Source organism: Atractosteus spatula, chromosome 11 (genome assembly GCF_055471065.1).
Source record: "Atractosteus spatula isolate fAtrSpa1 chromosome 11, fAtrSpa1.hap1, whole genome shotgun sequence".
Classification (NCBI taxonomy): domain Eukaryota; kingdom Metazoa; phylum Chordata; class Actinopteri; order Semionotiformes; family Lepisosteidae; genus Atractosteus; species Atractosteus spatula.
The window spans coordinates 1,577,268-1,602,406 of NC_142716.1; the positions used below are offsets into that span (position 1 = coordinate 1,577,268).

The 25,139-nt window shown below is 49.9% G+C and overlaps 1 protein-coding gene across 1 annotated transcript in view; it reads left to right on the forward strand.

The window, feature by feature from the left end:
• Positions 1 to 788: 788 nt before the first annotated feature.
• Positions 789 to 25,139, forward strand: part of btbd8 (BTB domain containing 8) — a 32,474-nt gene continuing 8,123 nt past the window's right edge. Inside the window, exons 1-14 of the mRNA XM_088928056.1 lie at positions 789 to 956; positions 4,577 to 4,753; positions 6,742 to 6,878; positions 7,187 to 7,304; positions 8,610 to 8,699; positions 10,762 to 10,842; positions 11,370 to 11,466; positions 14,152 to 14,240; positions 15,919 to 16,021; positions 17,256 to 17,438; positions 20,421 to 20,606; positions 21,693 to 21,822; positions 23,249 to 23,310; positions 24,088 to 24,778. Of these exons, the coding sequence (XP_088784182.1) occupies positions 835 to 956; positions 4,577 to 4,753; positions 6,742 to 6,878; positions 7,187 to 7,304; positions 8,610 to 8,699; positions 10,762 to 10,842; positions 11,370 to 11,466; positions 14,152 to 14,240; positions 15,919 to 16,021; positions 17,256 to 17,438; positions 20,421 to 20,606; positions 21,693 to 21,822; positions 23,249 to 23,310; positions 24,088 to 24,778 (2,266 nt within the window). The 5' untranslated portion in view covers positions 789 to 834. The remainder of the gene's footprint in view (positions 957 to 4,576; positions 4,754 to 6,741; positions 6,879 to 7,186; positions 7,305 to 8,609; positions 8,700 to 10,761; positions 10,843 to 11,369; positions 11,467 to 14,151; positions 14,241 to 15,918; positions 16,022 to 17,255; positions 17,439 to 20,420; positions 20,607 to 21,692; positions 21,823 to 23,248; positions 23,311 to 24,087; positions 24,779 to 25,139) is intronic.

Below are 25,139 nucleotides of genomic sequence, written 5' to 3' on the forward strand. Positions count from 1 at the left end.
TCCACGGGCTTCCGACAGTTCACACGTGAAAGCAAAAGCACTTCATGTGTCCTCGTGCAGGTTACAAACTGCACAGCTGAGCAGGAATAACACAGCACAAGTGCCTCTCCCCTAAGTAGGTGAAGTGCTTTTTAAGCAGCCCATGGCGTCTTGGTAGCTCAGTAGCTCTATTTTAAAGTCTTTGCACTGCATGGCGAAGGTGGTGCATGCATTACGGCCGTGCCGTGGACCAGCAAGTACGAAAGTGAGATCGAAGACTTCCCTCCAGCGGTGTAGTAACTGCTGAAGTGAGCATTACGTGCACACGGCCGGGTAATGTAGTCCACAGGTCAGGAGTGAGTGCATTTGGATCAATCCACGGTGTTTTTTTTGAAGCCGCTGTTTTACTGGAGGAACTGCAGGCTAGCCAGAGCCATCAGAGCAATTCCTGACTTTTCATCGCGTCGAATAGGGGTCCAGGTCTCAATACTTTGTCCATAGAAAGTAAAGTTCGGCTTGAGTGACGGTTCCCGCTCTTAAAAGTGCGGAGTAACCGTGATGTTACAGGAAAAAAAAAGGTTTTCGGCTGAAATAATCGCGCCAGTCGATACTTCTTTTAAAATAATTAGTACGTGTAAAACGGTAATTTACAGAGTTTAAAAGATTACCTGCCAGTTATACTGTTACCTAGTGTCTTTGGATCACTCCATGAAGTCCCTTACTTTCAGCGCGTTTCAAGTTGCATATTCGGTAAGAGGCGTGTGAAGTACACGAGTGAAGACCCGCTGCCTCTCTGTCCCGGCTAGAGAGGTGCCTGGCCAGCCCCCCCGTGGGTACAGGGAATCGGAGCTCCCTATGGCTGCGACTCCAGCGAGCACCAGGGCAGATGCCGCCAAGGAACGCCACACCAAAGAGAGGAGAGCCAGACAGAAGCTGAAGGAGGCCCTGGCGTCCTGCCTGGCCACAGATCTCCACAGGTAACCACTTGAGGGGACACTGAGGGGTGACAGTCCCTCACAATAGTCCCAGCGCCTGGTATTTGCTTCCCTTGTGACCCTGAAACCCCCCCAGTCCCTGGGTACGACCCCTGTCTGAAAGGACTGCTGGAAGAGCTGTCAGTGGCTCCTGAACAACATCTCTCATCTCCTTGACTACAGCTGGTAAAACACTACCTGGGGATTCAGTACCCTTGAGTGCTGCCAGTGCCCGGAAGACTCCTGCACCTTCTGAGCCGATAACTGCTTAGCTTCAGTTTAAGACCCGAGCCAGGCCTCTGCTGGGTTCTGTTGCAGAGGTATAACAAAATGGGGAGAAAGTCCCAGGTGAAAACTGGCTCTAGAGGCCAAGATCAGTAAGAGGTTTTAATAGTGAGCTCTGTCTTTCTCTGCCTCATGCATGTTGTTGACTCCTTCCCTAATGAACACATGAGGGAAATACTCTGAATACATCAGCTGTTCCCCTTGTGGTGTCTTTATCAGAAGTTTCCCGGTTTGCTTTGTCTGAGAAAAGGCACTGATCCGAAGCAGTGGCTGGAGGTGGTGAAAGGACATAGCTGGACAGTAGATGCTTTTTAGAGACCCCTCCCCGTTCACTGGTTTTCATTTTCTTATAATAGAAGGGCGAACACGGGTTCTGCATTTTGAATTTTTTATTATTTCAGTGATGAATGAAGTTCTGGCTACTGAACTGTGGAGGTGGCGGGTGAGGTGTTTGCGCTGGCTGGTGCTAGAAGAGTCAGCAGGGGGGTGAAGAGAATGTGGCTGCTTGGCTTGGTCGCTCTTCCGTGAAGCAGCAGCTGTCGGCGCTAGTCCAGTTGGGGCAGGGGCCTGGCCCTGGTCCTGGAGGGCAGCTCCGAAGAAGCTAAACCAGCGGGTTACTGGCTCGATTGGACCGGTTTCACAGCTTCTCCCAGCTCTACAGGTGCTGCCGCTGCAGAGACGGGCTGGCGTGTCCGTGCCCGGCAGAGAGCATGTCCCACTGTGCCACGCGGCCCCCCTGGTCCGGACCGCGGTGTTGTCTCTCTCCCTCCTTGGCGTCTGCGCCGACTGCTTCCCTCTGACGCTCCTCGCCGACCCAGTGCTGGTTCTGAGTGGGTCTCGCAGCTCCAGCAACCTTCCTGCACACCCTGGAGCTGCGAGAGACCGCGGTTCAAAGGCGTAGGACCGACTGCGTGTCTGCCCAGCTGGTCAGGCGTGTCTGATCGCAGGTCTCACGTGAGATTTGGGCAGCAGTTAAACCACCTGCAGGACAAGCAAACCGGCTTTGACGCGAGAGTGTTGTCCGTCTTGCTGAATTGTTCTGTTTTTGTACCTACTGGTAGAATGTAAATCTCACTGGCGTTTGCAAAAATGTATTTTCAAAGACTTAAACTTGATATTTGTTTATGCTAAAATTTGCGACTAGACCAGCGTGTTTTTACTACAATAAATAAAAAAATAGGAAACAGATCTAATTCTAATCCTGAATAAGTCTATCTGCAAAGACTTGTACATTTAAATATGTGCTGAATGAGTCACTGGGCTCAAGTGAAAGGGTTCTGCTGGTTGTCTTGGGTGTTTTCCAGTGGTCAAATTCTGCTTTTTCATCGGTGCGGAAACATGACTGGTGTCCCAGTATTACATCAAGACAGGAACCAGTTGGATTCGTGCTCACAGACACAGCGAGCGCACTGGGTGTCCAGATCCCTTTTCAGCTCTCTTGCGATCCTGGGATCACTCACCCTGAGGGCACTGCGTTAGAGACGGGAGGGAGTTTTATTTCGTTTTGCCACCCTGTCACACCTCGCGGCTTGGAGTCCTTTGTGTTCAGTGACAAATCTGCCCCTCCGGTTCCCACAGCTGTACTGCTCTCTTATAGGTCATCTGCTTGGCCACCCGAGACGTTGTCGATCGGTCCTCCGGGTTTGTCTGAGGGGTTTAGACCGGTAAAGCTTTGCCACCGTGTGTTGGGCATGGGGGATCGTGTTGTCCGTGGTGCACTCTGATGTCGAGAGTTTCGGCTGGGTGTGTTGTTTCCTCTCCACGCAGCTTTTGTGGTGTTAAATTGTACAGCTGCGCTACGAGCCAGCGTCGCTGGAGAAGAGAACCTGGGGAATCCCCGGGACGTGGTGTGAGTTCCGGTCTTCCAGCCGGGCCGGGGAGCAGTAAACCGTGTTCTGTGCAGCTGGTCCGGTTGCTGGCAGGAGTTCCGATGAGCTTCGCGACCTCGTTCTCACAGCAGCCGAGTAGCTTGTCGGCACGCGGGCTCAGACGCTGACCCGAGGCTGACCGCCGTGCTCCAGATTTCTTCCGTCTGGGGCTGTGGGTCACTGAGCACATGGAGCTCATCCCACTTCACAGTCTGTTAGGGGGAGTAATCAACTTGGGGTTCTGTTCAGTGATGGATTTTCAGTTTGTTTGTTTGTCATGAGCCTGATAGACTCACGGCGCTGCCCCAGCGGTTGTGTGCTGTCACAGGGTTTTCGTGGGCTTAGTTAATGTCATTTCTGGTGTAGTTAGTGAAATAGAGTTCGGAGCCTGGATTTGCACGTGAAATCTCCAGTTTTGACGCTTATACCACTGTTCTGCTGGAGGCTTTCCTTGCATTCTTATTGGGGGAAAAAAAATCATCATTTGTTTCATCCCCTGCTGTGTCGGGCGCCGACTACAGTTTCCAGCTCAGGCCATATGTCTGTTTTTGTTATAATCACCTAAGCCGCTGTAAAGCTGTGTTGATGTTCTATACCTAATGAACACAAACAATATTTTTTGCCTTGTGAAGTTCAAATCCCAGCTGGCTCAGCTTATGAAGGGAACATCAAAGCGTTCTAGCGGAAAATGACATCCATCAAACGCATTGCTCGACACGTTACAGTTTGCTAGAGGCCTTGTCAGACAGTGGCTGTAAAGTCGGCAGTGTAAACGCAGCGCTTCGTGTGACAGAAGACAGCAGGCTTGCTGTAAGGAAATGTCCTTGTGAAGATGGAGACGGTTTGAAAGATGATGCAAGATATTCTGCCAGAGGAAACTACCTCCCCTCGCCTTTCTTTCCTCTACAAAATGCTGGAAGATGCAAATATTTCTGCGTCCGGATTGATTGCGCTTAGAGATTCAGCCCCCTCGCTCTCCTGCCTCCCTGTGCTTCTACAAACGGTGGCCAATGTATGGTATAAAATTACAATTATTAAGGGTCATCACCTATCGCGTAAAGAAAAACCACCCCAGAGTGTTTCACCAGCCTGAAACTGATCAAGCAGAATGAGGATGTAGCAGAATGATAAATATATACTTTAATGAAAGTGGAGTGAATGAACAGAGCTCTTGTCTAAAAAATAAGCTTCCCACCTGGGTTTGAAAGTATTGTGCAGCCCGGGTCGGAGAGGAATGTGCTTCTGCTCTGCACTATCAGCACCCCAGGGACGCGTGCCTGGCCCGGAACCAGGGACCAGTGACTGTGTAGGAGCTGGAGAAGGAGCATCACAAGTGGAACTGGGAGCTGAAAGCATTCAGAGCTGTAACATGTCAGGGGCGGGATTTTGACTTTGTCCCTGAAGATAAGTGATGGTGTTCAGCAGCTGGTGTGCAACAGTTTGACCCTCTGACGTTGCCTCTCTCCCCAGGCTGTTGACAGAGGAGTCCCAGACGGACATAGTGCTCCGTGTCGGATCCGCGACATTCCGGGCCCACAGAGCCGTGCTGCTGGCCAGAGCCCCTGAACTGCTGCAGGACTCTCAGCACAGCTCCGAGTGCATCCAAGTGGAAGACTTTGAGCCCTCCGAATTCGAGAACTTTTTACGGTATTGTTTTCAAATATTGTTGGTCAGTGCACGGGGATAATTTTCTTAACAGCCTGTCTCATCTTAGAGCTGTTGCTGTCTAGGTACGTGTGGGGAATTTTAAAAACTCCCCAGCAAAAATGGGGAAATAAAGGGTGTTGGTGTGGTTTCCAAGTTGATTTACTGTATTGGAGAAGTTTGAGTAGGGAGCTGCGTCAGCATGCGTAGGCTGCACAGGAACAGGTAAGGGTTTATTCCACGCTGAAGGAAAAAGAAAAGGGAAAAAATATTTTTACCTGTAACAGTTTTCATCAGCCTGTCTGCTGGACTCTCATCGCAGATTTGTCCTAGTTTTAACGTTAGAAGGAGACAATTCAATTTGAAAACGAGCACTGCTGTGTTGTCCTGAGGTGTTTCTGACCAGCTTCTGTTCCACCTGAGCTCTCTGTTCTTTGATTGGTTTGCTCGATACATTGTATCAATGTAGTACTGCTTTTCTGTCCCGCCAAAGCTGTAAAGGTGTGAACCTGGAATGAATAGCATGTTCTAAGTGATCTAAGTCAAGGAAGACAGGAGGTCTTGTCCTGAGGTGACAGCATTCCAGCAGGAACACAAGCTCCTGCTGCTGCTTGTGGAGGTGGATTTGCGACTGACCCCCCCACACCTCAGCAGCACTGAACATCTGTGGGGCATCTGGGGCTGAGAGACCCCTGAGCAGGCACAGGCCTGTCTGGGCTGTAGCAGAGGAAAGAGACAAATAGACATCTGGACTACTAAATTAGCACTACAATAACAATGTTCTGCATTGCTAATAAATCTTTATGCTTCAGTATGAGTAAAATCTTACATCTTTCTTTTAGTATTGCATCTGCTTTTATATTGATTTCCTGCCTGATTTGCTGTGCCCATCATAATTAGTCTTTTTCAGTCATGAAAAGTACCTCATATCGGCAGGAGTGGTTTATTTTCGTGGTGCACTGATCGCAGTTTATGATTGTAAAAATTAGCAAATTATTCCCCCACTTATATAGAATAATGCAATTTGTGTGGGTTTGCCACTCAGCCCCTTTGTGCAGAGTGTTTGTTGTGCACAAGCTCTCTTCAAGCCCTCAGGCTGGAGTGTTGTCAGGAAGCGCTGAGGTGCTACAGTGCCATTACTGCCTTGCATGGATGATGGCTGATCAGTACAGGTGCTGTAAGGCAGCACTAATAGGTGAGCATGGTATTACCACTCTTTGTGTGAGTGGGGCAATTCAGGAACCCTGCGCCAGGTAAGGAGGCAGCCTCCTATAGCGAATACCTGCTCAGCCCGAAATTAATTAGGGTGTTTAACGCTGCCCTAGGCTAGGACTGTTAGCCCTTCATTTGCTCGTCATGTTGCTCCATTGTACTTTTTGGACACTCAATCTGTATATACCTATGCACATTTTGCACATATTTTATTGTTTTTACAGTGATCATATTTTGCACACACCTATGTATTTATTTTATATTTATTTTGTATTACTGTACATATTCTAATTTTTCATCTATTCTGATGTCTGTTTTTTTTGCTCGTCTTGGGCTGCTGTAACACATCAATTTCCCTTAGGGATCAATAAAGTCTTATCTATCTGTCTATCTATCTAGTTCTTGCTGATCTGGATTGCGTGCACATCTGGCAGCTGGGGGAATCTTAAAGGCAGCAGAAAACGGCCTAAATGAATCAAATCTAAAAAATGCATTGACTTTTGTAAGACGTTTTGATCAGGTTTAAGAGCTAGTGTTGCTGTATGAGATCTTAGGTATGTCGGTATGCCCTTTTTATTCATCCAAGGTGTCTGTGCTTTTTTTTCCTGTTTTGGAATCTCGGGCGTGTTCCCGTGTGGTTTTGCTCTGTGTTGCCAGCCCCTGTTTCCTGGGGTTCCTCGCAACCATGTGTGCTGGCACGTGCACGCGTTCCTTTCCTGGCAGGGTTTCCTGCTGGCCGGGGGGATCTGATCTGTGCTGTCGCTCCCCCGCGCCTGCAGGCTCGTGTACACCGCGGACCGGAGGGTGAGCCCTCTGCGGCCGGGCTCCGCGTGGCCGAGCGAGGAGAGGGGCAGGAGCGAGGAGGTGCCCGATGCGTGCCGCAGGACAGATCCCACGGAAGCCGGCGGTCTCTCGGGTGAGCCCCCGTGTGCTTGGTCCCGGAGCCTCCTGGCTGCTCACTCAGGCCCGTTATCTGCCCAGGGGTCTGATTGAGCCTCATGATTAGCTGTTAGGGTTCTCCATTCAGGACCCTTGAAGAAGAGGCACTTGTCTCAGTGGAGCTCAGCTCTCTCCTTCCCTTAACATAAAACCATTCACTGTCAGTCCCAGCAGCACATTGCATGCAGTTTTTACAGGTGTGTATATTCCTTCATTGGAGCCTTTGCTGTGATTACAGAGAAGTGTCTGCATTGACGCCTTTTTTCTTCTGTGAACACCCCTCAGACACCGCAGCTCTGGAGCCGGCCTCTGTGCTTGGAGCGGATTTGCTTTCGCTTTTTAAAAGCGGAGAATCCTCCGATATCAGCATTCAGGCTGGGACTCGCGTGTTCAGAGCTCACAGGTACAGCCCAGCCCGATAATATTCTGTTTAAACCACTTTTCACTGCACCTTAACACCTCATGCTTACTGCTCTAGGTCCGTGTGTCTGCCTGTGCACAGTCCAGAGTGTTTTTCATCATTTGGGTCAGGTGGGACCAATCGGGGCTAACAGAACAGAACAGCTCCTTGCCTTGAGGCTCAGCAGGGCTTGTGAAGCGGACTTAATAAAGCAGTGTTTGAGCACGTGGTTGTCCAGAGCTGCAGGAGACCCCTTCCCTGTTGCTCCAGCTGAGCTGCAGCCACAGTGCTGAGAGCTCAGCTCTAAAATCTCTGTGTTCTTCACAAGAGGCAGAGCCTAACAGCCCTGCAGTTAGTGAGAAATGAAGTGCAGTTTTTCAGTTACCACTGAGATAAATTCAGTGTCTCAGGAGCTCAGGCCTTGTGAGTGATTTGAAAGGTTTTAATCATCATCATTTTAAAGCTAATGCTGAGCAAAGCAGCTGACCAAATGCTTTCCTTGGAGCCTGTTAGTGTGATGTTTGGTTAGATCTCGGGAATTTGTGGCTGGAGGTGACCGATAGTGTTGCGCCTCTTTCAGCCTCTTTTGAAGGGTTGTGTGTTTTTTCAGGTCAGCTCCGTAGGATATTCTGACAGGCGCTTAAACATGGCCGACATGACACAGATATTCCCCAAGAACACTAGTGTGACAGCCGCACGCAGGGCGATCATTCCTAATGTGAGGCGTGTCAGGGCAATTAGAAACCAGGTCCGAGACAGGTAAATAACAGAGGAATGACGGAACGAGTGCGGTGCCGTTGGCTTGTGTGCAGTTTGGACTGAACACCGGTCGTCTCCCAGATGGGTGTCTTTCATAGCAAGAAGATTTTGCTCTTGCGCAATGACAGCTTCCAAGCTGGCATGGTGACAGATACAGGGAGATATTCAAATCAGGACAGTTTGCTTTTTTTTTCTCTCCTCTGCCTTCCTTATAACAGAACTCCCGTGAAGAACCCGTTTCATTTACGGATTGGCCTGTTTTAGCTGACATGGTAGAAGTCAGTTGTTTTTCTGAGTGAGGTTACATTTTGCAAAGGGATAATACAGGATATCAAGAAAATATAGTCTTGCGTGTGTTCAGCATGTTGGTTAACATTTAGGAGATTTTGTGCTCTTAAATGGCTGTATTGAACTCTTCAATAAGGGTGTGTAGGCTTTTGGTATCCACTGTATAACGGGCAGGTATTGTCATGTGAGTGATGTGCCCAGCTCCCTGCACGGTGAGCTCACAAGTGTGCGTCTCTCTGCTTGGCTGCTCTTCCCCTCCAGGGCTGTCCTCGCGGCTCGATCCCGGTACTTCTCTGCCATGCTGAGCGGAAACTGGGTGGAGAGCTCCCAGCAGCTCATCGCGCTGCACGGGTAGGTCCTGCGGGGGTCCCCAACAGGGGGCTCAGCTCTGACGGTCTCAGCATGGTTTGCAGGGTCACCAGTGGGCACGGAGTCACACGGCCGCTCTCGACACAAGCCTCCACGCCGAAGTCAGCCAGTTTTTATCCATACTGTAGATGGATCAATCCAGAGCCTTCTCAGAGCTCTTGACGTGAATTATCTCAACCAGTAGGCAGTAAACAGAATGGAGCATGTCAGCACATTAAACATGTATAAAGGTGAGATTAAAATAAGGAAATAGGTTAAGAATTGAAGGCCATGAAAATGTTTTATTGAAAATCAGAATTATTTCATGACTTCAGGCAGGAGTTTGGAGTAAAGAAGTCTGTTAGTGAAGGGCTTCGGCAATATTGATGCCCGGTTTATAAAAACGTGTTAAACCGTGAAATGGATCTGGTGTATTTGCCACTTCAGGAGATTCATCGGCTTTTCTTGTTCCACTACTCAACCGTTTGTCCTGAAGTCTGCGAAGCTGGTTGAAGTATTAATGCGTCAGCCAGCGCCCACTGTTTCTTTCACGATTCATTTAGAATGAGCAGAGCCATTTGTAAATGAGGAGGTTTTACTTAATATGATATAACAAATATCTGCACTGTTATAAATTTGCTTGAAAGAATCTCAGCTGATGCTTTCTTTTTTGAGAATGTTTAATGTTCTAAAGCAAACTAAATGATGTCCTTTCGGTAACTGTTGCCCTCGCTTTGTAATGGGCACACCTGGAGGACTTCAATCTTTATTGCTCGGCCCTTTGTAAGAGAAGCAATGAGCCGGTAGGTCTGATTTTGCTGGAAGAGATCGGTCTGCGCCCTGCCTTGCTGTTGCTCGTCACCATGAATCCTTGTACAAGCAGAGGCAGAGCGGCTATAGTCTGTGAGCCATGATAGATTAGGTTTAAGGATTTAATTGTGATCCAGCTAGCTAGAACCTTGGATGACATAATGGGGAAAAAATCTACCATGACTGCTGATAATTCTTTGCGCTAACTTGCTAATTGCATTTCAAGATGGTTGCACATGACTCATTCAGCCCTTCTGCTCTAGTGTAGAATCGAGTGGCAGGTGGATAGAGTGGAGTTTAATGGAATGGCTGACAGACCTATCCTTCTTATTTCGTATGGATTGGATTATGGATAAATGTGCCTGTTGTTGTACTTGTTTCATATTTTTGAAATATGTGTTCTCCTAATAATAATTCTCTTTACTTCTTGATCTATAGCATCAAGGGAAAGCTCTAGAAAAAAAATGTTCTTTCTACAGTGAAAAAGATAGTATTTGTTTTATTTGCTGTTTTGGTAGAGGGTGTTTTTAAAAGGTAATCCATTACTATCCATTAAAGTTAAAGGTTTGAGGGATTACTTTTTCAAATTAACAAGAATTCAAGGGAAATTTCTTTTTTAGAGGTAATTCATCACTTTATGTTGTAACTATATAATGCTACATTAAGTACATAGATCACTTCTTTGTTAGAATTGTTAAAATCATTTTCCCCCAACCTTTTTTTTTGTTGTAAAAGGTAATCCCTTGTAACTGGTAATGGGTTATTTATAAAACTTTTTTTCTTTTGCAATGTTTGCTTAAAAGGAAAAACATCCTTTATTTTAACAGACCTTTTATATCTCTCGATGTGCTGCTATTTAGAAACGTGCTGCTATTTAGTTTTAAAATTCTCTATTGTGTATACAGTAAAATTACGTCCTGCGGAGGAACACTATACATAATCACGGCTATGTCGAATACATTTCTTTGCACCAGCTCTCTTTAGCTAAAATAGGGGCTTTCGTGACATAACTGTGCAGAGGCTTAAAGAATTGTCAGACCGGTGACTGAACAGTGAACGATGATCGGTGTATTTGTGGTTTAATGCTCACTGATGCTTGAGGGTTATTAACCTGCTTGTGTGTTCCGCGTCTGAGCAGAAGAATGCTCTGGTCCATAGGCGTGCAGCGGTCGGTCAGACTCTATCAGTGACCAGAAACCACAGGCTGGGTGAAAGGTTGAAATGAGTCAGACTGGGCTGTGGTGCTGTGCTGCAGAGTTGGCCCCTCGGAAGTGGAGATCCTGCTGCACTTTATTTACGGAGCTCTTCTGGACCTGCCACCGGGAGCCAACGTCAGGTAGGCAGCAAGCCGCGTCTGGCACGTCTGTCGAAATTCCCGTGGTAAATGTTCCGATTAACCTTTTGCTGTTTTTATTTCTTCTGTGAAATTTGCAGTAACGATTCCCAGAATACTCAGGGAAAGGTGCGTTGGCATTAATCCTGACCCGATGCCATCCGAGCTCTGAATTTCCCCATTAAAACCCTTATTTGAACATCTTTCCTCAGGCCTGACTGCAAATAACTGGGCATGGGGCAAAAGCCTTTTTCTTTGTTTCTTCACTGTGGAAAACAAAAGGAAGTTTGTTTTCTATAAACACTTCTCATTTTAGAGTTTGGCTCCTGGCAAATTGCTTTTGCTTTCCAGAGTGCAATGCTCGAACGCAAGTGAAAGCTCGATACAGCAGGTGACACTGCCAGTCACCTGCGGCAGCCTCTGCTGGGCCGTGCCAGAGATCAAGGTCCTTCAGCTGGCCTCCATCACTGGTCCGGCCCTGCTAGCTCTCTTACTTGCCCGTTAACCTGGAAGTGTTGCTCTCTTCTCAGCCAGGTGCTCTTCGCAGCCAACATGCTCCTTCTGGACGGCCTGACGGGTGTGGTGGAGTTCCTCCTGCTGAGAGACTACTGCAGGTTCTTCCCCGAGGTACCCCTGCCCGTGGCTGTGCAGGTCTCGCCGGGTGTGGAGTCGCCCCTGTTTGGCGCTGGTGTGCACGAGGTTGAGAAGCCGCGCTCGCAGGCGCGGGGCCCCCACTTTGGGGCCCTGACGTCAGCCGTCGGGATCAGGGCGCTGCCGCTGTGCTGCAGCCGTGCGAGCCTGCCTTGAGCTCAGGGTGGTGAAGGCTGCCCCCTCAGGAGTCTCTGAAAGACAACTGAAGCTGCACAGCTGCTCGTGAGCGGTGGTGTTCTTCCTCTGATGCCGTGTGGTGTTGGGGATCGTGGCAACACGAAGGGCAACGCACGACAATAAAAGGACACATTCTTGCTACCTTCTTTGGTGGTTTTTAAGCATGCGCTCCGCCTTCATCTTTTATCCCCTTCCAAAACGGCTTTTTAGAGATGTTCTTAAAATACACTGTGCAGATTCCTCGGCTCCAGTCCTGTGCCCTCCAGGGGAGCCTCCTCACAGCGAGCTGGGGCAGGGGTGCACCCCTCAGGGAGGGGTGCAGAGGGGAAGGCACTCTGGGCTGAGGCTTAGACATCGTTGCCACAGATCCGCTGAGGTCCTTCCTGTAGGTAGTGATGGCAGATCAAGGTAGCAGGTATTTCAGAAATCAGTGAACCGGAAACTGCACAGTAAGGAGCATCTCGCCAGGAATGCTGTTCATGGGCAGACATGAGCGGTTGTGAGGATTGCCGTAAGCCTGTTTGTGAAAGGTTGTGACCTTCCTCTCTGCTTTGTCACAGACCTCGGCTCTCAGGCCTCTTGTGCCTGTGAACGGTAGTGAGAAATGATGACTGCCAGAGCAATCAGGACCGTGTATCAGTACATTTCTGGGGGACTGAATGGAATGCTGCAGTTTTATTACAGATGTGAATCCTGCAGTTTTATTGGGGTACAGTTTGAAAGGCTGCAGGCTCTTCTGTTTCTTGGACTGTGTGCCTTGCTCTCAGAGGTCACTGTTTTTGTTGAATGTCATTGCTCTGAAAGCCTTTCCGTTCCTGACTGTGTGGGTATGAGGCACCAAGCATACAGGGAACTCAGTACAGTAAGTAGGTCACATAAAAGATTTGTTTAGCTGTCGTTCTCTATTTTTTTAATGCCCCCATCTCTTCGTTTCTGAAATGTGCTTTGTGAAGAAGTCATTATTCTAGTTGCAGCCTAATACAGTGTTTTGGAGATTCTGCGAGCTGCACTGTGTTCATTGTCAGATCCCAGAGGTTAAAGCCAAGTGGGTTATCAGGAGAGAACCTTCTGTAAGAACAGGTAATGGGATTAGATCTTCAAAGCAGTGTGTTCTGAAAGGGGGGGTTTCTGCGTTGAGGTCCGGGATGCTGGAACTCCAGGTCCTGGTCTCCCACAACCCTTTTACCACATCTGATTCGTTGACAATGATGCGACAAAGCTGATTTGTTAAAGATCACCATTTTAATACGTTTGCCCACAGTATACTGTAGCTGCCATGTGTAGAGTGTCTGTGTGACCATCACACGTGAAGGATCCAGGTGACACCCGTAGTGCGGTGACTTCATGGAGCTTTTATTTGACTATTCAGGGGCTAGAGGAAGTCCGCTCCGGGCCTGATATTTGTGTTCTGCTGTGCGTGCGGAGACAAAAGAAACAGCCCTTCAAGTACAATAAAAGCGACAGTGCTAGTTCATCTGCATGCTTGCTGCTGCGATGCTGGGCTTTCTTCACCAGCCTTCCGCAGATCGCGAAGGACCCCTCAAAGAGAGGGGCGAGAACCGTCGCCAGCAAGCGAGACAGATGAGCACAGACGGCAGGAAAACGCTCACTGGTTTTTCAGTGCATATCCTGTATGACTGCCATTTTTTTTTCTGTTTCACATGTACTTATTTGGCTATATTTTTTTAATACAGGAACAGCCTCTTTTCTGATACTAATAAAGCATGTAAACATTTAACACATTATTCTTGCTCTAGCTGCGTGATAAATGCATTCAGTGGTTCTTGTTCCTACATAACAGAGGTATCATTTACAGACTCTGTTTTTAATTCTTTTTTATATGTGTGAAATTACATTGTCATGCTTGTAAACACTCTGCATGGGTTACGGGCTAAGCTGGATTGTCTTGATCTTGTAAATTGCGAACTTTGTTGAAAAATTCATTGTGTACGCTTAATGAATGTAGATGGCTTTACTTCTAGAAAATATTACTGTAGGTTGTTTTAAAATGCAGTCCTTTCTACCGCTGACAAAACCTTCGGCGATGGGGTCTGCTCTTTTGAGAAATGACAGTCTGGTAACCGTGAAACACCCTGTTCTAGTTGAAGACAAACGGTGAAAACCGTTTTGTAAGTTTCGGTGCCAGTCAGTGGGGAAAAAAAGGCAGACATCCCCTTTCAGGAGCAAACAAAAGCATTTCTGTATAAACCTGCAGGTGATGTGATTAGTGATGCCAGTGCATTGATCTTACTTCATGTGTTCATGATTTTCCATTTGTGGCGCCAGTAGTAATTTAGTGAGTACTGAGCATGTGCTCTCATTCTAGGCGTTTGTTCGTTCAGTCGTTCAATCGACTGTTCCCCGGGCTTATCTGGGGGGGTGAAGCACAGCTGCAGGTTTCTGAAGCGCGTGCAGTGAGGGGAGATGGCAGCAGAGCCTCACACCCTTCCTCTCTCTCTCTGTCTCTCTGTGGTGCTGTTCCAGCCAGGAGACGGTGTCCAGAAGTCTATCGTAGAGTGCCTGTCCATATCTCATTCCCTGGGCCTTCACCACCTCTATGGCCTGTGTTCAAGGTGAGTCCTTTTAAGCTCCGGAAGGCGACGCTTTATTTAGCGAGCACGGCTCCGGGTGCCTCGGGTCACTTCTGCGTTGTATCCGGGGTGCTTGTACCTGTAAGAAAACACGAGTGGGGCTCAGCAAGGTGATTAATCCTCCAGCTGTGAAGCGGTGTTCGGAGATTTGGAGTTCAGCTCCCCCAGTGGCTGTGCAGCCTCTGTCCGCTGGTGACTTGATTGATGGATCTGAGCATGTGAAGCTCGGCGGCTCTCAATACTGTTGTCCCAGATCAGACTAGGTTGGTCTTCCCTACGTGGCAAGCTCCTTGGACTGACGATAAAACCCATCAGATAAAAAGAGAACGTCAATAAATGAGCCGCAAGTGGAAGGCCACAGAACTGCTTATTGACCGTGACACCAGGAGAGGACTTTTACCGAGGCTCAGTGGCTCTGTAAGAGCAGCCGGGTGGCCTTGCAAGCCGGGCGCCTGTGCAGGGAGTCGAGACAGGAAGGCCTGTGACTCTGCGCTCCTTCCAGTGCACTGCTTCCCTGGGGCAGGCGTGGGCCCAGGGGGCGGAGGGGGGGCTGACCGGGGGTGTGAGTGACACCAGCTCCCCCTCCCCCCGGGGTATAAAAAACAGCAGCGGAAAAATTGAACAGCAAATTGGATTTCAATTTGCACATTTAAACTGAGTCCAGTAATAACAAAGTCTTCTTCCTTGGCGTAGGCTCCTCACTGGGTGAGTCACCGGGTTACATCAGTAGTGGACGGCGCCTGTCTCTCCGTTGCGCCTGCAGTTAATTGTGCTGCGGTATAAACCTGGCAGTGGGCTCGCCGCCCCCAGACCCCCTCTCTCGGTCAGAATGCGGGCCGGTAGCGCGATGAACGGGTCTCGTTGTGACGGCCGTTAGTCAATGCAGCGCTTTTCTCATGACAGGGAGTGTGATGTGAGGACTCCCCCAGTGAAGGAGGCGGGAAAGGGAGAAGGGAACACGAAGGCCGGTTCTGGGAAACTGGCTGGAATAAGAGACATCTTCAGAAACGTTTTAAAACCAAAACATAGCTCTCTGAAGAGCCGGCCTGTTGGGGAGCAGTGCCTGTAGCTCGTACTGGTGCTCGGATCTCCTTTCACTGGGTATCGAGCTCAGCGATGTTTTTGGTGACGTCTTTGAACATCCTTCTCCCCGGTGTGAGGCAGGTGATTTCAGCTGCATTCCCCCTGGTCACCTGGACTGTCTCCTGCAGCTGTCTACAGATACAGTTGATAAAGAGCCCTACACCGAGAAAAGAGCTGGCACTTTTCCAGGATTGCACTGAATAATAAGAGTATATTAGCAGGGAAAAAAATAAACAAGACAAACATGCAGACATCACAGATACTGTTTTTAACAGCACAGTTAAAAGGTCGTCCGTCTTAATATTGCACCAGCTTGCATTTCCTGCTAACGGTTTGATCAGTGCATAGTGGTGGTGTTGAGATTGACTGCCTTGGCCTTTCTGGGCTCAGGAACTGCAAGTCCAAGGAGCCAGCTGAGCAGGGCTTGAGTTTACTTGCAGGCGGTCACATCGCCGTGCCAGACCTCAGTCATTTCCCAGACTGGCAGGGTGGTGAGGGCTGTGTTACCACACCTCCTGCGTTACTTCTTAATGGTGTTTTATCAAGCTTTCCTTTCTGGTCTGCTTTCCATTTCCAGGTGGATCGTGGATAATTTTGTGAAATGCTGGTCAGAAAGAAGCTTTGGTCTCCTGTCGCCTGCAGTCCAGAAGGATTGTCTAGCTTGTCTGGTAAAGACCATGGTATGTCTCCCGTTCACGCCAAAAGCTGCTTGAGCCAGGTTGTGCACGATTTTAGCCCGAAGAATTATTTGGATCAGCTGTAGATGTGCAGGAAATGTAGTTTTCCTTGGTAATTGTTTCTCTACTGCTTTGTAATTAACCTCCAGTGCTGTAGGGCACTGTCGCAACTGAGATCAGCACTAGCAAATTGGCCATGCAAGGAGTATGCTTAACTTCTCCTCGTGCCGTCATGAACTGTGGAAAGGTTTACACAACATATTGCTGTTTCTCCTCGCAGACATCCCGTTTTTTCACCCATTCCTGTTTCCTTCTCTCTGCAAACTGCTCTTCCAGTTCGCATTCTGACAGCGATGGAAGAAATGAGCAACATAAGTAACAGCAGCGCTGTTAATTTGATTCCCAGTAATGACCAGTTAATCAGTTTGGAAAACAACGGGGGTATTGAACGGCAAAGCCATCACCGCTTGTAATGGAGTCTGTCTGCATCCTTTCTTCCTCGCTGCTGTAGACCACAGTCCCCTGGGCTGCAACAAAAGGAACAGGCGAGCTCAGCTCCAAATTACGCACTGCAAGATTGCAGCCTGTTGTGCTCTTCTGCCAGCGTGACAGAGCTGTCTTTTAATACCAGATCCTGGGTTCTTGTGTGCAGGAACACTGGCACATCTATATCCTAAACCGGGCTTCTCCTAGTGTGGAATGTGGCTGAGTAACATTGATGATCATTCGTAACAACAACAATAATAATGATGGTGATGATGAAAAACTCAATATTTTGTATAATGCCTTTCATCAAATCACTGTAAGCAAATAGAACAAAGGGAAACGATTCTAAAAAGAACTGCTGAAAGAAGAAAAGGAATTTAACATTTGCAAAAGCAAATATGAAAAAGAGCAAGTAGGTCAGTTGTGTTTTAAGACTCCTGCTAAATCGGGACTCTCTTGGTGTGGTGCGAAGCCCTTGTAAGTATCGAGCAGGGCTGTAGGGTTGAAACAGATCTGACAGGGCCGCTGAGGCAAGGTATCGAAGGATTAGTATTTCGTTGGCAACGTCAGTACCGTGTTGCTAACAGGTAAGCCCTGTAAAGAGTGAGGACCTGGAGTCAGGTAATTTAGTCAAATCATGGGCAGAGTAGGAGATTCCGGCACTTTCCAAATACTTTGCAGTATTGACGTACAGCAGAGAACGAAGGTGGACGCCCCTGACGCTGTCTCTTCCGTCTGCCTGTTGCCTCAGAGCGTGGGGAAGGTGGTGCCGCTGCTGACCGGCAGCGAGCGCCTGATGTCCTGCCTGCCCGCGGTCAGCTGGGCGAAGCAGACCTCGTCTCTGGCCGCCGCGCTGCAGGAGGAGTGTCTGCGCTTCGCTGCCGCCCACTTCCCTGCCGTCTCCAAGACCGGGCCCTTCCTGCGGCTCCATTCGGTAACGCCTCTGCGGCCAAAACTCGCCCTCTTTCACTTGCCTATTGCTCTCTGACTTTCCCCACAGTTCTAGCCAGTGTGCGTTTGCCCAGCTGCGACGTGGTGCTTATATTCCTGTTGGAGCCTTCGGGGCAAGGCTGCAGTCGCAGAGGCTCAGTCCTCAGTCTCCTATATCCAATAAGTCTCAGCTGCGAGTACCCTGTGTTAATCCCAGCCTGCTCAGATCAGACCACCCCGCCCATAGCCAAGATCCTTGTCTTGGAGATTGCTGGGAAAAAAAAGATAACGGCTTTTATTTTTGTGCTGGGGAAGGAGCTAGATGCACACACAGTTTTAATTTCTTTAAATGACCTCTTGGTTCACAATTCTGTATTTGTCCGCATCTAAAGCCATATGAAACGAGAATGGGGGGCTGTTTTATTTTTATAGTTTGTTTAACATTAGCAAGAGAGAGAGAGACGGGCTCATTTAGCGAAACCTTTTCTACTGTTCTACTGGCTATGACTGTGTGCTTTGTTAACGAACTGCAATGAGTCAGACAGCCAGCCAGAGTCCTCCTCCACCAGTGCGATGATCATGGCTCTGTCTGCTGCCTGTACTCAACCAGTACTGTGTTACACATACAGCAAGCTCTGTTGTTCTTTAAGCTTGCGTGTCATTACGAAAGGCTCTTTTTGATGGGAAGTTTAAAAACGATGATAGTGCTATAACATTTTAAATCCTTTAACAAGGATGTTTCGAGCCAGTTCCTTTGGTTTTTGTGATGATTTCCTCTGTGCTGCTGGATCTGGCGAGTAGGGATAGTGACAGGCACGTGATGAATACAGACTAAACTGCAGGGCTCAGTAGGGTTGCTCCAGTGGAAGGCAGCTGCTGTAAAAACGGGTTCCCTCAAATCACATTATCCATGGTAACGCACAGACTAGCCAAACTAACAGGGCTGCGTGCGTGGAGGAGGGTGGGGGTTACAGTTGATCTGGAGCTGCAAATGCAGAATTAATAAAGCCCTTGCGTGGTTGAAATGTGACGCGCATATTAAGAGTTTTTTTGACGTATCAAGACCTGTGTTCTGTTGCCCCAGCAGCAGTGGAGCAGTCATCATCTCTCGTGCTTATTCAGAAATTCACATGTGTAGCAACTGAACTCCCTCTGCAAGACATACGTATGTTATAGGTGAACCTGCTAAAAAACAAAAGGGTTTTGTTTAGTTAAATAGCCAGACTACAAAAATGTTGGTTATACATTTTGAGAAAATCTCAGCTTTTTTAAGTTTGTTGCTCTGACCTGTGGGTTAAGCAAAACTGTGTGAACAAAATCATTCTGGTAACAGTACCTATTGCTAACAAACTGGTTTTGTCTCCTTGATGTTACACTGTGATGGATGCAGGATAACTGGGATTCAGGAACTGGAATGTTAAACCTAAAAGTTATGGTTGAAGATATCATGAGCTATGTGTGAACCTGATGTATGATGATCATCTCAAACCATTGTCTGGGAATCGTTTTTGTTATTAAAATTAAAAAAGAAAAGTCCATAGAGAGTTGTAGGTATGGAAGGTTTACCACGCTGCATTGATGTCCAAATTCAATGCATCTTTTACACCTTTACCTGGGTAAACCTCCATACCACATGTGTATTCCAACATTTCAGCTAATGGGAATGTGCAAACCAGTGCAGTTTCAATCGTTTCCTCTTTGCTGGTCTGGGCAGCCTTCCTCAGCAATGGAAGCCTTATTAAATAGAGCTGGAACCCGGTTTGGAGCCAGAACTGCACAGTTTGTGACTTGAATGATTTGTCCATTACGATGGGTGAGAGGTCGTCTGTGATCGGGCTGACGGTGCCGTTTTGGACCCTGAGTTGCCCCAGAGTGGCCAAGATTTTGTCCTTATTCCCAGGCCGTCTGTCAAGCTCTGTGCCTTTTAGCCTCATCTACAGCTGGCTACGCTGCTCATGCTGTTCCAGCTGACGGGATAAGATAAGATCAGGTCACTTTATTGGCCCTATACAATTTCTTGTATTAGGAATTTGTCTTTTCATGTACCCCAGCTTGCTCTCCGTGAGACACACAGACAGGGAGAGACACTGGGGGTCAGAGCGCAGGGTCAGCCATTTATACGGCGCCCCTGGAGCAGCTGGGGTTAAGGGCCTCGCTCTGGGGCCCAACGGAGTAGGATTCCTCTGCTGGCTGCGGGATACGAACTGGCAACCTTCCAGCCACAGAGCCACCGCTCCGCACCCCAGATAGGTCCGAGTCTTGGACAGTTTGTTTTCCCTCCAGTCCAGTAAACACAAAGTTCATCTGCAGTACCTCTGTAAGGTGTTCCTGTTATTTTGCCTTTTTATGAAACTTGTTTTATTCTTATTTTAATTTTGGAAAGTATACTCTATTGAGCAAAAGAACGAGCGTGAAGAGATGGTACTTCTTCAAGAGCGCCAGTCTATTGAAGTGCGTTGGCACAAACTGCAGTCCTGGAACACTGAATAGTACAGCAGACTGTTCATGACGTGGACTCGGCTCAACCCTCAAGGTTACTGCAGCGTCACACGGAGCGACAGATGTCTGAAAATCAGTGCACAGCACAGTGATTGGTGCCAGACTTACTGAGGAAAGGTATTTCCTCCAGCTTTTTATCATTCGGCTGTAGTGCCGATCAGAAAAACCTGTCGGATTAATGCAAGCTATTGTTTGTTTGTTTTTTCAAGGGAAGGACAGGACCACTACTTAAGGTGAAACATTCACCTTCTGAAGTCTCCAGTTCCTGAAAATGTATATTCCCTTCGTGGGTGAAAGAACATTTCTAGAATTTATTCCTCATGTGCTTGAAATATCTCAAATCTCTTGTATCTGATATGCAGTAGACAGGATAAAAGCTGGGAAAGAAACTTGGATTAGCCTGAAGTTCTGTTACATATTTTATTACTAGAAACATGCTATTATAAAGTTGTGCAGAGATCGGTTGCCTGTGCTGTTTTTTTTCCAGACTGAAGAATTCAACTGCGATCCGCGCGTTAGGAAAAAGATCTATTTGTCTGTGGAGAACAGCATTACTGTGGACAACTGCTGTGCTCTCTTTCTGGCTGTGGACAAGCTGATCGGTGACCGCGTGCCAGGCGGCTCCCCGAGACAGGAACAGGAAGAGGACACCCAGCTGGGAGTCTGGCACAAGGTACTGCAGCTCTTATTCCGGTCTTTTTGTCTTCGGGAAAGCAGCGTGGAGGAAAGCTGGAGTTCGGCATAGTGTGAATTAGCACCCGCACGACGCTGCTCTTGATTTAGGGGGCTTTGGGAATTTCCAAGCTCCTGGGCCTGGTGGTTACATGCTTGCTCCGTGTGGATGACTGCGCTGTTGTTGAGTGAGTTTGATGTGCCACTGCCTCTGGGAGAGTGAAAGAACCCAGCTGTGACCAGCTCTCGGGTCACGGTCTGCGTGTCCGTGAATGGAGAATCCGACCCTGCACGTGCTGCGGTGTCTCTGCAGTTTCCTGTGCATTTTAAACCAGACCCCTTGCTTCTTGTATTTTCTGCAAGCATCGGCTTTTTCTACACCGCGCTGGGATCCACAAGGCTTTTCAAAAACAAAATCGTTCAGATTTTTTCAGTTATTTCACCGTGACAGGGATCAAAAGAAATCTGTTTTAAAAAAGCTAGATTTTTTTTAAAGATTTATTTGTAAACTGCAATTCATCAAGTCTGTTATTTCTACTTCTTTTCATTTTAGTGTTATTTTTGTTCCGGAACAGTCCTTCATGTGGGTTCTTGAGTGACTCACAGCTCGGCAGCACGTGTTCTCCAGAGTGGCGAATGGTGCACTGTCCTCTTTTAAAGCGCTTTTCTGGAGATGTGACAGCGTGACAAGGAGTAAACATTGCAAGCCGTCTTGAACTGCTCGGTGGCTCCCTGCAGCTGTCTGGCGGCGGTGCTTTGCTTTGCTAGTTTAATTGCTCCCTTGAGTGCGTGACCTTGGTGCGACGCGGCTGTGTGAGCGTGTTGGAGCGGCAGGTAGGCTGCAGACAGGGCGAGCGCGCTGCCGGATGGGTGGGCGTGGCCACATCGTAATCTGGCTTTCAGGCTGCACTGCCGTGAGACCCCGCTGCTCCTCCTGCGCGGCACCGAGCGGCAGACAGTCCTTCAATCTGAGTGATGACATCAGCGATTGAGCTCAGGGAGTAAGCAGATTCCGGGAGGAATGGGGGGGGGGGTTGCCGTGGCGACGGGGCTCTGAGCTGCTGCTGATTCGCTCCTCCGCCAGCAGGGCTTTCAGGACGAAGCCCAGGCTCTGCGTGTGAAGCTGTGGACCTTCCTGCACCAGTCCTTCTTCGCTGTGCGGCACACCGAGGGATGGAGCCAGCTGCCTCAGGAGCACAGGGAGCTCATCCAAGCAGGTATGTGCCTGGGGGGGGGGCGGGGGGGCTCCGGCCGGCCGGCCCGCTCTGTGCCTCAGCCTCCGTCAGGCACGGTTGCCCTTTGAGCCGCCGCGCTGGGCTGCTGTGGAAACGGCAGTGCGTGTGCAGGCAGACGAGGGGCCCTGAGGAGAGCGAGCCAGGAGCCGCCGACCGGTTCTGGGTGCTTGGCTCCGCTCCGGGGGAAGGTTTCGTGGTGAGCGCACTGCTGGTGAGCAGAGGAGCGCCGTCACGCCCGTCTGGAGCCACGTGCTCCTTCGGGGAGCCTCCCCCCTCCTTTTTTTTTCCAATTTCGAACCCAGTCTAGATGGCATCTCTTCTGTGTGTGTTTACATATAGGAAACAAACGCTGAATAATGTATTGTGTACACGGCTTTTCGACATGATGCTTGTGAACACGGGACATGAATGATTAATCCTGGAGAGTTCTGATGCCAGTGCTGGTGCTTTTCTTTCTGCTGGATTGTCCCCCCCAATCAGGAAGCAGACACACACACACGCACGCACACGCGCACACGCGCACACACACACGCGGGGAGTCATCGGCAGAGCCGTGGATTGTGGAGGGAGTGTTTGTGACACAGGAGCCTCTCGGGGGCTGGCGAGCTGTCTCCCCCATGCCCAGCCAGTGCTTTTCCGTGGATCTGGAAGCTCATCCAGTTTCTCTCTCTCCAGCGTCGATCGGCAGTTTGTCTCGGACCACCTGGGCTGCTGAAAGAGGACGCTGGGTATTGTGCCTGCTGAGATTTGTTTTGCTTTTTTGAAGCTCATTTTGGCGATTTAGCTTTTGGAGGCAGGCAGACGAGCAGCCCCCAAGCTGCACGAACGAGAAGAAGCAAGCACAAAGGAAAAGCGGGCTGAGTGTCTTTTCCACGGAGCCCGGACTGTAGTGGATCTCTCGTGTTGTGAAGCCGGTGTGCTGGGCGGGCTGCTCTGAGGGCAGAGCTCCCCCGTCAAGAGAAAGATGGACTCTGTCATCTTCCCCTTCAGCACGACCGCTCCGCCAGGACGGGCCGGGCCTGGTCGGCACCGGGATGGAAGATTTCCGAGGAGAACCAGGTTGCTGTCGTAGGTGCACCAGCAGGTGGCGCTCCTCCCAGTGGGCCGGCATCTCCATGTCCCCAGTACGCTTCCAGGGGCTCGGTGCTGAACGAGCTGCTCTTCCCTGGGGCAGGATGTCGTGCCTGCGTGGTCCTTAAAACCCGGAGTGTCTGTTGGAGCTGGGCTGCTGTCTCCCAGCTCGGCCTCGTCAGTCCGGCCTCTGGAGTCCGAAGGTCCCTCTCACTCCCCCTGACCAGGCTGGGCTGCCCCCCTGCGGGGTGTGAAGGGGCAGGAGGGGGTGTGCCCCTCCTGTCTGTGAAGGGGTAGTCTCGTCATTGTGTTGATTGTCGTTCTTCTCCCCATTCAGCTGCTGTGGACAAAGGGGACAGTAGAAGACTGGGCAGGAAACCCATATTGACCAGCTCACAGGTAAAAGTGTTCCGTGTCCGTTTTAAAATATACTTTTCAAATACGTTCTTATTGATATTTATTTTAGAGAACTGGTTTCTGCACTCCTTCTCCCCTGCCAGAAGCGTTAGCGTTGCAGCTTGGCGACTGTACCTTCAGTTTTACAGCATAGCAGTTGGAACTCTGAATCTGAGGGAACATGCAGCATATTTTGTATTATTTTGAACCTGTTAATGGCTGGTTTTACAAATATTTTGTGAAAAATAGTGTTTTAGCCATGAGTCCGGGACGGTTGATTTTCATCTTCAAACCCATGTCAGCCCTGTATGAAGAAGGCAGGTCGTTTTTCTGCGTTTTCCTGTCAGATGCTCTGTCCTGGACACGGGCAGCCACAGCAGGCAGCTCTGCGCTGTGTCGGGCTCTTGTGGCTTTCAGGCAGTGTGATCGCAGGCGTCCGTGCAGCAGCGCAGCGAGGAATAGCATGCACTAGCAATAAGCGCAGCGCTGGGCTCTAAAAGATGTGAACTCTTCCAGTTGGAAAGTGAGCGAGAGGAAATGCCCTTCCTATAATCTCACAAGATGTCTAATTGAGCTGCCCTTTCTTTCACCACCTGCTGTATATGGGTGTCCTACAGTTCCCCATCACGGGACACATCTGATTCTGAGCACAATAGACAGATTGTAATCTGCGTCCCTGCTCTTCCTCACTGGGAGGGTTTCTTAATTAGTATGAAACCCCCCTGGGGTCTGGGTGCCGCTGCAGCCCTGCTCACTCTCTCATCCTGCTCTCGCCCACAGCAGCACAGGCCTCTGAAATGCCCTCGGGAGCCCCCGCTCGCGTGTGAGGATCCTGTGCGGCGGTCCCGGGAGAGGCAGACCCCGCAAGTCGCCCGGCGTCCCACCTCCAGCCAGCAGGGGGCGATGAAGTCGGATGGACTGGGAGCGTCCGGACCCCCCGCTCCCGGCAGGGCCCCCGGAAACAAGGCGGGGGAGCCAGACGCCCCCAGGGCGAGGCCCGGCGCGGACAGGGTCAGGGGGGCGCGGGAGGCCAAGCCCGCCGACAAGTGCGCGCCCACCAGGGCGAGGGCGGTCGCCAAGGCCAAGCTCGACGTCAACGGCGGTGCCAAAGCCGAGAGCCCCGGCTCCAAGCGCGACGCCTCGCACCCGGCGACCGCCAACGGCCCCAAGAGCGCGCCCGAGGGGAAGGCGGTCCGGGACCAGGACCGGAGAGCCGGCCTGGGCGCCAGGCCCAGGGCCGCCGCCGCCGCAGCGCAGGCCAAGCCCCACAAGGGCACTTCAGGGAAAGAGTCCCCGCAGGGGCCCCCGGACTGCCACCCGCTCAGCCCCGGGGGGCCGGCGAGGAGGAGCGCCCACCTGCAGCCAGCTGGGCCGGGAGACGGCCACCCGCCCCCAGCGCCCGCAGGCGACTCCGCGTCGGGCAGCGCCACGCCGGAGGACAGCTCCAGCAGCCCGCAGAACAGCACCACAGGTCCCAGCATGCTCCTCTTCTCCCGCTACCGCCGCAAGTCGGCATGAGTCTCTCCCCCCCCGGCATGAGTCTCTCCCCCCCCCCCCCACCACCTCCGGCATGAGTCTCCCCTCCACCCCCACCACCTCCGGCATGAGTCTCCCTGTTCTTCCTTGCGTTTTGCTTAATTGCCAAACCTTGATGAAGTTGCAGTGCGGGAGCCGAAGACATGAAACAGAATCTCTCATTCACGCGCGCAGGGTCTCGGCTCTCTTGCCTAAAGGTCTGTGATAATGCAGAGAAATGTTCATTCAGCCTGATTCTGTAAAAAAACTGCATACAAAAGTGTGGCTTTTGCATAAAAGCCTCCCCTCTGCTCCAT